General features: G+C 41.0%; 1 protein-coding gene across 2 annotated transcripts; it reads right to left on the reverse strand.

The window, feature by feature from the left end:
* Window positions 1-445: 445 nt before the first annotated feature.
* Window positions 446-9,812, reverse strand: copb2 (COPI coat complex subunit beta 2). Of its 2 annotated transcripts, none has more exons than XM_034888343.1 (22): window positions 9,665-9,812; window positions 9,069-9,206; window positions 8,801-8,887; window positions 8,387-8,513; window positions 8,096-8,244; window positions 7,733-7,879; window positions 7,356-7,455; window positions 7,106-7,248; window positions 6,542-6,741; window positions 6,280-6,390; window positions 6,105-6,193; window positions 5,902-6,008; window positions 4,867-5,010; window positions 4,562-4,692; window positions 4,091-4,298; window positions 3,739-3,849; window positions 3,330-3,544; window positions 3,107-3,245; window positions 2,194-2,331; window positions 2,005-2,082; window positions 1,280-1,435; window positions 446-903 (listed from the first exon to the last, which is right to left on the reverse strand). In XM_034888343.1, exons 1-22 carry the CDS (start codon window positions 9,665-9,667, stop codon window positions 808-810), a joined length of 2,817 nt encoding a protein of 938 aa, XP_034744234.1. In that variant the 5' UTR covers window positions 9,668-9,812; the 3' UTR covers window positions 446-807. The 2 variants fall into 2 exon arrangements, with proteins under 2 accessions (XP_034744234.1, XP_034744233.1); XM_034888342.1 differs by having other exon boundaries at window positions 1,280-1,438.
* Between the last annotated feature and the right edge of the window lie 1,188 nt (window positions 9,813-11,000).

Below are 11,000 nucleotides of genomic sequence, written 5' to 3' on the forward strand. Positions count from 1 at the left end.
TACAATTTATCTTAGTGTATAGATTTTTTGGTAATTTCTCATAATTCATCTCCCCCCCCCCCCCCCCCCAACCTGAGCAGAGGTGAGTAAGCAAAAACAACGGTGTTGGTGTTTGATTTAAAAAGTCTTAATCACCTATTTTTCAAGCCCATTTTGCATAAATCAGTATCAACATGTCAAAGCAAATAATTTATGAGTTCTATAAGCACCCACATACTGCAGCTAATTCCCATATTTGCACAATACCAATTACACAAGCAGACAAATAAATGGGTCACCTCCAAATAGCAACATTTAGATGGATAACATGACAACTATTAACCTTAGAATCTGATTAAGTGAAAGATTCCTTTCCCTTAAAGGCTTCTCTCATAGGACTACATATCTAAACTATGCAACTGTAGTATCAGTGTTTTAGCATCTAGTACAAATACTCTGTCAAATGTGAATATGTACAGCAACCAGTTTATTGGACTGAATGAACTTTGATTTGCAATTACAGACAACACAAAGCAAAGATTATATTTTTCTCGCACAATGGACAGTTAGTTAAAGTTTCTCAATCAATAGATGATGTACAAAATGGAGAGTGTGACATAGACATGATGTGTCTACTGTTCTTCTAAGAATAAAATATTACTGATATCATCATCATCCGAAATCCTGCCACTGCAGTAGGCGGACAAGACAATATAATATCATTACGTACAAATACAAAAAAGGGGGAAAGGGAGTTTGGTCTCTTTCTTCTTCTTTTTTTAAATAAGCTCTGAAGAGTGCTGCAGTGCAGCAGAGTGGTGTCAAGTCTCAGTCGTCTAGAAAGTCATCATCGAGGTTAACGTCTGTGGTGTCGATGTCATCCAGCTCCATGTTGTCCAGGTCCACATCCAGCTCATCCAGACTCTACATAAAAGACACGAAGGAGAAGATATTTTTTATTGGAATTATTCTTCTCTTGAGTGTTCCAATTATTGATTTATGTAGATTTTATCTGTGAATCATGTTCCTTTTTAGAGAGTCTATGTGAGCCACTTTTTAAAAATATGAACTGTGTTACAAATACAACTGCCAATTTAAATCCAAAAAGTACACAATGCTAATGGCAAATAAATGGCAGGTTGTTCAAACAATTGCAATAAACAATATTGATAGACTATATATTTAAGATTGAGTAACACCAACCGTTGTACGATCAATAAGAATCCAAGTGTATTTTTCATGGTGAGACAGAAACACTATAATCAAAAGATAAAAAAAAAGAAAGAAAAACAAGTCCAACCTCGTCTTTCTGTGACTGTGAGTACTCTGGAATGTCCTCCTCCTCCTCCTCTTTGTCCACTGCTGTAGCAGCAGCAGCAGGTTCAGGCTGTAAGGACACAGCTGCTACTGCTGCAGAGACGGGGGCTGCTGCCACCGACTCCCCACTATCCTGTGTCTGCTGGAAAAAGTCAAATAAAGTTTAACAGAGATGGAATATTACGGAGCATTGTTTCCTCTAATTATTACTGAACCTTTTGTGAAATCACATTATTACTGGTAACAGGGGCTGCTCGATTATGAAAAGAAAACAAATTATTATAGGTCAATATTGAAATCACAACTGTTTAACGTGATTACTCAATGAATTTGGGGAAAATGTTGCATTTACTGAACTTAAACAGTGAAACATTTAAAAGAAAATTCAACTCGATAAACATCTTGAGCTGTGACATTTCACTCAAAACTTTTCCCATTTGAACTTTTTTTTTCCCCATTCAGAACACAAGACAAAATAGGAGTTTACTTGCAAAACATAAATGTGCAAAAATAATCGTCTTTTCTATCATTAGAAGCCAAAATCAGAATCACAGTTAATTATATTATTATTATAATTAGTTTATTTGCAGAACCCTAGCAGAAGGTAACCAAAGCCGGTGTGACAAGCTGCTAATTGTATGGAATCAGGTTTCTAGATAAAAGATGGCTCAGAAAAAAAGAAAATGTTGGCAAAAGTGACAGACAAACCTTGGGGACAGCAGGAATGAAGGTTCCTTTGGGCTCGTATCCCTGAGCCTCCTCAAGAATATTCCTGTCTTCGTTGAGCTAAAAACAAATGTTGGGAGTTTGTTAAATACAAAAGGTACAACTATAGAAATATTGTCTGCGCACCACTGGACGTACCTTATTTGTCAATTTAAAACTCTGGCAACTCACCGTGACGAGAGGAAAATCTTTGGCAGGCCTAGAGGTGCCCAAGCAGGACTCTCGAAGGTAATGCTCAGCTGCAAAGGCTTCTTTCAGCCCAGGGAACAGATTCTCGTACTCTGTAGGGTCTGCTAGAGACTCGGCCGCCTGTAATGAAGATCCAGTACAATGTGTCATGTTCTCTTTTTCTCTTCTCTTAAAAGGTCCCATGACATGGTGCTCTTTGGATGGTTTTATATAGACCTTAGTGGTCCCTAATACTGTATCTGAAGTCTCTTTTATAAAGACCTTAGTGGTCCCCTAATACTGTATCTGAAGTCTCTTTTATAAAGACCTTAGTGGTCCCCTAATACTGTATCTGAAGTCTCTTTTATATAGACCTTAGTGGTCCCCTAATACTGTATCTGAAGTCTCTTTTATATAGACCTTAGTGGTCCCTAATACTGTATCTGAAGTCTCTTTTATATAGACCTTAGTGGTCCCTTATACTGTATCTGAAGTCTCTTTTATATAGACATTAGTGGTCCCCTAATACTGTATCTGAAGTCTCTTTCCCAAATTTCAGCCTTGGTGCAGAATTCCAATGAGCTTTCCTTAGTATGGGCCATTTCTGAGTCTGTAGCTTTTGAGGAGGAGGGGGATCTTGCCCCTTATGATCTCATAAGGAGCAAGATTCCAGATCGACCCATCTGAGCTTTCATTTCATTCCATTTTCTCAAAGGCAGAGCAGGATACCCAGGGCTCGGTTTACACCTATCACCATTTCTAGCCACTGGGGGGCCATAGGCAGGCTGGGGGGATGCATATTAATGTTAAAAACCTCAAAGTGAAATTTTCTAAATTGTTTTCTAAATTTTAGGTTTAAAGCTCTGCTGTACCAATATTTTTTCAAATAAAGAATAATCCTGATATCAAAACTGACCTTCTGGTTGACTTTAGCCAGGTTCTCCCTCCATAATTTAACCACACGGGACACCTGACTGGGCAGGTAGGTGCGAGCCAGGAAGGCAGCTTCAGGCAGTCGGTTTGTCCTGATCAGAAGCTCCAAACACTGATCCAGACTGTGGGGAAAGACAAACAGTTACCACATATTCAATGGGATTGATACCATTTTTCCACCAATGTCACATTCATCTGGTACTCACTTCCCCTGCAGGAAGTAGGTCATGAAGGCCACATTGTTCTTGCCGTCCCTCTCTGCCCCCTCAGCCAGCTTGCCCACCATAGTGGCGTTACCGGAGGCTGTGGCCAGGAGCAGCAGGCCACCATAATCCTGGGCGTGGTGCAGGCACTCCTGGGCAAGGCTGAATTGGCACTTGCTGATAGCCAGCTCCGCTAACTGCTTCCACTTCTGCTCTGACTGCCGGGGTTAGAAGGACACATGTTAGAGATGTATTGGACGGAGAACCCCAATAGTGATGACATGAAATGACATCAATGGACCAACTCTTGCGAGCCATCGTGAATTGTTGCATAATGTTTTTTAGAAGCTGAGCAGATGTGATATGTAATAAGAGTTTGCCTCTGTTTCAAAACCAGTAAGTTTGCTCTCACCTCTGCTTCCACAGCCAGCTGGTAAGCTATCTTCAACTCTCCCAGCTGCAACCCCAGCTCAAACCGGTGTTCCGGGTCGGTGGACACAGCCAGCGCCTGCTGCTTGAAGCCCTAAAGAGATTGAAAAAAAAAACATCAGCATCCTATAAGCCCAAAGTGTACATCCTTTCTGGGTTGGAAAAAAAAACAAACAAGAGAACAAACTAGAATACCATCTGATATCACTAATGGTGCTCCTGCATGACATCTTATTAAGTCGGGTACAAAAATGAAACGGCATATTTGTGGTTAAATTAAACTAACAGACTGCAATTAAATAAAAAGGAAATGAACTCCTACTGTAAACCCGTACCTGTTTCTCCAGGAAATGGGCCACCCTGGTACGCTGCTCTTTAGGAATTGTGGGAAGCACCTTGTCAGCCATTCCAAAGTCCCTCCTCATTACCGCAGTCTGGTACTCCAGGACGGAGACCAGCAGGGAGTAGCTGACAATGTTGAGCTCCTTGTCTCCCAGGTACAGACGGTCATCTTTTGGTATGTAACCCAGCAGGTACATGGTTCTGCAGGGAGAGAAGGCAGTTTTAACTACTTTGACTAGAAGTCAAAACAGATGCAGCAAATGCCACAGCAATCAACACAACCTTTTAGAGCTAAGTTATTTTTCTTGACTTTCTATGCAACTGTGAGTAGTTTATTCTTATAAGAAAGTTAACAAGTTGCTTGAAAAATACAGTGCACACAGTCTTCAAAGAGGCAGGTATTACATTTTGTTCAGCAAACCATATACCCACTTAAATTCAAGCTAAACTCTCTGTATATGTACCTGTCCAGGTGAGCAATGGTGACAATCTCTCCTCCTACATAGTAGTTGAGCCGGTTCACAGAGCTGGTGTAGATGAAGCAGTCTCCTACCCAGAGCCCAGTCTTCACAATCTCCTGGATCTCTCCCTGGACCTGGACATACAAGCACACAAAAAGGTGTAAGGTATAGTTTTAGAGTGAAGAAAACGTCTTGTAAATGTAAAGCATTAACTGGAAGCTATACTTTGGTATAGACAAGATTCATTAAGACATACATACATTAAAATTAAAGAGTATTTTTTAGCACTTAAAGTCAAAAGCACCCACCTCAAAGGCATCTTCAATACCATCCTCGGTCACCCCTTCATTGTTCTCTTGAGAAGCAGCTACTTTCTCTGACATATAACGCAGAATGAAGAAGGACTCCTCTGTAGCGATGCAGACCAGTTCACCAGAGTCTGACCAGAAGATCTGGACGAATTATTAAAAAAAGGATAAAACCATGAAGAAGAGAATGAGAGAGAAACAAAGAGTTACTAAAATTTACTGGACAACAGCCTCTCTAGGCCTTTAATAAACTATTTACTAACAGTGCTGTTAAAGATGATGATACTAAATCTCAAAACTGCTTTGTAGCTACTTTGGTCCACACAGAGACTAGGACCTAAAAAGAAAATTAGGGTGTGACAAGGCACGTCAAAAATCTTCTGGGGCTCTGGGATATTTGCAACAGCACTGTGCCGCCGACCTAGCGGCTCACACCTCTTGATATTTCCTGACGTTTGCCTCCCCACGTTACGCTCTGGGTTCTGCTTTTGCGAGCTCACTGGTTTGCCGATGTCGGCTTGCGTCGGGATCACTGGCGCGATAAGATTGGACCCCGTCATAACTGCTTGCAGTTCTAGTTTACTATTGTCTCACACTGATTACGTTCTAAAGCATAAATAAATCGTCATCATCACTCAATAGATGACATTCCTGAAGATATATGCTCTTTTCTCCTCTGCATTTTATTCATTGCAGCAATAAACAAGGAAGTAGGCTACTGTAATATTGATTTATGATCATTATAGGACGAACGCAGAACATTTCTCTTTGTTTATTTTCATTAAAAGTCAATTTGGGTTTTGCTGTCCGCTTCCCGACTTATTTAAATAGAGAAATAGAGTGGTCTGCGCAAGACAGCGCCACAGTGAACTGCACGCTGCGGACGTGTATGTGTCTCAGCCAAGAGAGAGACGGAGAGAAGAAGGGAGCGAGAGGCAGTACTCTAACGTTCTCATGCTGGGTCTTAGAGGCAGCTTTTTTCTCCTGCTATGCAAAAATAAACTCGGGGAAGACAAGAAATCAAGTCAGTCTTACGTGTTTGGGCTGGATCTCGATGCGGCGCACCAGCTCTGTGTTCTCCCAGTCATAAAATGCCAGTCCATTCACTGACCTAACCCCAAGCAAGAAGCCTCCATAGATCCCTGCATGGAAGAGTGGGAACACATTCATTAAGGAAGACCATGGGAACCATCCACTTTCAAAACCTCAAGTTTACTATACAAACATGTTCACATTACCTTCAGCTCCAAAGTCAGGTTTAAAAGATTTCTTTTCTTTGAAATTTTTGAAGATTTTGACAATACTGTTGCTTTCCCGGATGGCATATCTGTTTTTAAAAAAAAGCAGCAGTTAACTCTGTTGAAGAGTTAAACAGCAGAGGAGTATCACACATGTTCAGAACAGCATACTTACTCAGATGAGTCATGTGCCCAGGCAAACTCCTGCGCTGAGCCAAAGCTCTTGTTCCTCAAAGCCACGGCAGTATAGATGATGTACTCTCCATCTCCACACACCACAACAAACCTGGTGAACACACAAACGCATTAATTAGTGACAGAGATCTGAGGGCAAGTTCTCCTCCAATCTGGCTAACAAAGATAAACACATGTGGTGCTCATGTCTGCTTGTTTTCTGAAACAATCATAACCAGTCAAAGGGCATGGGGGAAGTGTACCTTCCATTAGGGTTATGCTGGATGGTTTGAGGGTAAATCTCACAGCTACCCATATCTTTGACAGCCAATGGCAGCCGCTCTCCGTCCTTGATCTCGGCATCACCCATGGCCTTCAGGTTGGCTTGCTGTATTTCACTGTGTTTAGCCCAGATGATTTTTCCGTTTGTGTCCATGGACATTGCCGGCTCCTCCCGACCCACCTACACAGCGCAGAAGACAAAGATATTTGATTATATATATCCATACATCAATGATGACCTTTATAGATAACATTATTTTGTAAGCCACTTGTTTTTTTCTCCTGCACATCTCATTTTTCTTCTGCATTATGCAGTATGTAAGTGCATATATTATAATACATTTTTTTAGGATAGACAATTTTTATCTAACTTTAATACACTAAACATTCACTAAATCGTTCATCCACCCTCTTAAAAGAATCTGTCTGTAATCATTAAACTAGTTTGAAACCAGCTTCTTATGTGCTTATCTATTCTGCTCAGGTTTGATCCATCTCTAATACATCTAATATATTTTTGAGAATTACTCTCCCTTTGCGCTCACCTTGATAATGATGCTGCCTTCATCGTAGCCCAGTGCCACATTGTTGGAGCCCCTGAGGCCACACACACACCACACTCTCTCCATGCCATAGTTGAGAGTGCTCTCCAGTCGGTAAGTGCTTGAGTGCCAGATCCGCACCGTACCTACAGAGAGAGAAGATGCATAGAGCAATGAACAGTGAGGCCATGAGGTGAGATGCCGTCTAGGGTGTTTGGGACCTGGAGTGAGGATGAGTCTGATCCCTGCTCACCATCCTCTGATCCAGTGATGATGATGGGCAGCTCGGGGTGGAAGCTGACGCAAGAGACATTCTGGGCATGGCCCTCCAGAGTCTGAACACAGGTTTTGTTCTATAAACACACAGAGTAAGACAGTTAAACATAGATTATAAATATAAAAGGCTAAAGGAAGCTCACAGAAAGGATGTAGCAGAATGAGGAAAACATGCATCAACACTTTCAGTAAGCTAAAGTCATTGACTTTTATTAAACCAAAAATTAGAAAAGACAATTTTTCAGCAGGTAGTTTAGCCTATCCTCTGCTTAAGGGCTTATTATATCCATGATCAGCATATTATGGCTTACTCTCACCTTCCTGTGAAGGAATTGACTGAAAAGGGTTTCTAACCTGGTAGTCCCAGATCTTTACTTGGCGGTCATCAGCCCCTGAAATGAGGTAGGGCTTGTCTCCTCCACTGTAGTAGTCAATACAATTGACTCCTTTCTCGTGACCCTCCAAAGTGAAATTGGGAGATGAAGAGCCTAGCTGCCAAACCTGAAACAACCCAGAAGACATGGCAAATAATCACTGAACAAACTTCAGAGACCATATTTAAATAAATAATTGTATGTATATTTAAGGCAGGAATTTACTTGAAATATGGTCACTCAAGAAGCTTCAGCAGGATCTGGGTGTCCCACAGTACTCACCCAATGACAAGAGAAAATGAGCAGAGATGAAGGGACAACAGCTACAACAAGCGGTTCCTACCTTAATCGTCCTGTCTAGGGAGGCACTGGCAAACTGGTTGTTGTCCTTGGGGTTGATAACAATCTGCATGACATAGTGAGTGTGACCCTCAAACACCTGGCTGCACGACCACTTCTTGTCCCAGTCCCATAGCTTGATCAACATGTCATCTGCACAGAAGTACATTCATTTATGCTAGTGTGCATGCAAATAAACATTACATTTCAGGACACTGGTAAAAGGAGACCTTTGAGTTTTTCAAATCAATAAGTTAGAAGAATATGCTACCAATCAGGACATTTGAAAGCATACCACTGCTGGTGAGGATGTAGGGCTGGGTCGGATGGACAGCAATGCAACGAATGTAGTCCGAGTGGGCCTCAAACATATGGACACGCTCCAAAGTGTTGTAGTTGAACACTCGGATCTGCATGTCATCCTGCGCAGGGAGAACATTTTTTTTAATTTGAGCTTATTAAGTCAAACATACTGTATACACAAGAGCTAAATATATTACAAAATAAGCAGTTGGTGCTTGCTATTGGGGTGAGATAATCAGACTTAAAGCCTAAATGCAAACACTGATGTGACACTAATGCACATGCCCACATAACACTAAAGCCCAGACTTCCAGGTTTATACTACTAGTTTGTAAAGCCGCTGGTGTTGTTGTGGATGACAACTGTCAGAGTCATGAACCCAACACAAATAATGGCTGAAACTCACCGCTCCTGTAATGACCCAGTTCTTCCTTGCCACAAACTTAGAAGCTCTGACAGGGAGGTCACACACTTCAAAGGTCTTGACCAGAGTCTGGAAAAATAAAAACAAGATTGCTGATGCAGTTAAGGTTTGCAGCATCATCACTGCTTTTGTGTGTTTGTCAAGTCATTCTCATTTGACTACAAAATAACATAATCAAGCATGGATGTTAAGTCATAAGTGTTCCGAAGTGCAACTTAGCATCGGCGGGCCCACTGATCCAAGATCCCACCTGTGTTTCGTGGTTCCACACACAGACACTGCCGTTGTACAGACTGGCCAGCATCCATGGCTCGGTTGGGTGAAGGTCCACACTCTTCACTCGGTCTGACCTGGCTGTCAGCCTGCGCTTGATGTCCAGCCTCAGAGGCTGAAAAGACAGAAGACATCGGGGTCTTTTCCTACGCCGTTCAAACTCTCAATAAGAGTGGTTTTACATGAGCGTTTAATGATTTGAATTAAGACCCGTACGAGTAAAGACCCGGAATAATAGGACTTGTAGCTAGTAAGCCAAACTGCCGTAAGCATGCTAACATTGAGCCTAATAACGTTGCATTTCAATGATTCCAATAATCCTAAACGCATACATTCTAGGATAATTAATTCGACAACCAGCTCAAAACAAATATAACTAAACACATATAAGTAAACTTACTAACAGCCATGGTTACATTTGGCTATAAGCTCTCATGCTAACTCAAGCTAGCTAGTTAACGTTAGCCGCTAAACTGTTTACAATGATGCATTAATATTTGACAGTTTTACTGTCCTGTCGGATGACCTGTACGGAATCAAAACAAGCTGGGAACTATTTTAAATTTCTCTTACCATGTTCTATCCCTGTGTTGTCACACTAAAATTCAATAAATTAGTCGCAAACAGTTGCAATCAGGGACCAAATGTTGCGACTTCAGTGAACAGAGCACTGGATACTGACGTGGAACTTCCTCGATCTAAATCTCGCGTGAGTTGTGCTCTGGAAGTGGTGACGTGACATGAAGGTCTTCAACAGGCGATCATCCCTGCAGGAGATGGGTGACACTGTGACAGGATGTGGAAAATAAACTTGTATTTTACGGTGAAAAGTTCAACAATTTGTTTTTTTAAAGATGAACACGTATGCACGTTTGTCGTTATCAATGTTTATAGGCTATGTCAAATTGAGATTCCATAATACCAAAACGTAATTTCAGATTACTAATTTGCTCCAATTTGCATTTGTCTGAGATTTACTAAGAAATCATCACATCAAACTCCTCATCACGGAGACACCATAGAGGTGAATGAGGGCACAAGCATTGTAAAGGATGTTTTTTCCTTCTAATTATTCATATTTTGTATTATTAGGGGTCCAAGCCCGAGGTTCCCACACCACCCTGCTGTGGAACCATACATCATCACACACCCCATACAATGTTGTCATCGAGCTATATGGTCAAGAATATCGTGATGTTTGATTTTCTCTACATCGCCCAGCCCTTCTCTGTTGTAAGTAAAAGTCCTGCATTGTATAATCATAAGTATGATAAGCAAAATGTACTTGAAATGTTTGAAGTAAAAGTACTCTATGCTGAAAGTTGGTAAATCCCACATGCCATGAATCCCACGTGGGCAACAGTGTGAGGGTGAAACAGCAAAACTCACTGCTACTGCAAAATGACAGCAGGTTTTATTTTCTCTCACACATGTTGGCTTTTAGAACACCAACAAATATCCCAGTAGTGAAACGTGTCAAGATTCCTCCCAAGCAGCAAGATTTAATCAGATGCATAGTTAGTGTCTGGGATTAATAAGAACAGTGTAAACAACAGAACTGTGTAAACAAAACCATTAAAAAAAAAGCTTTGACTAAAAACACACATTATCTAACATGTTTCTACTTTAAGAAACAAACTAAGTAGAAAAATGTCCATCTGATAACTAAAAACTTGAACAATTCACAGCTTTTTGAGCTCATCTGCTGTACCCATCAAAACAGAAAACATTTAAAAAAAAAAAGTATTGTTTAGCATTTGCACTAATATGGGAAAATTTCAAACAATTTGATAATATGAGTTGTATTTTTTTCACAGGGTTACAGCTAAAGACAGTGAACCATTACTGAAACACTGATGTTGATCTCAGGAAGAAACTCCAAAGTAAAGGCACGGACACGAGGGGGGGG

Source organism: Etheostoma cragini, chromosome 12, assembly GCF_013103735.1.
Source record: "Etheostoma cragini isolate CJK2018 chromosome 12, CSU_Ecrag_1.0, whole genome shotgun sequence".
Classification (NCBI taxonomy): Eukaryota; Metazoa; Chordata; class Actinopteri; order Perciformes; family Percidae; genus Etheostoma; species Etheostoma cragini.

Bases quoted from the DNA above. Each gene is read 5' to 3' on its own strand.
- copb2 (XM_034888342.1), bottom strand. The intron at 4,693-4,866 runs GTGGGTGCTTTT...TTGTATGTCCAG, and splicing joins GTATTGAAGATGCCTTTGAG to GTCCAGGGAGAGATCCAGGA. The intron at 2,332-3,106 runs GTCAGTTTTGAT...TCTTCATTACAG, and splicing joins TGGCTAAAGTCAACCAGAAG to GCGGCCGAGTCTCTAGCAGA.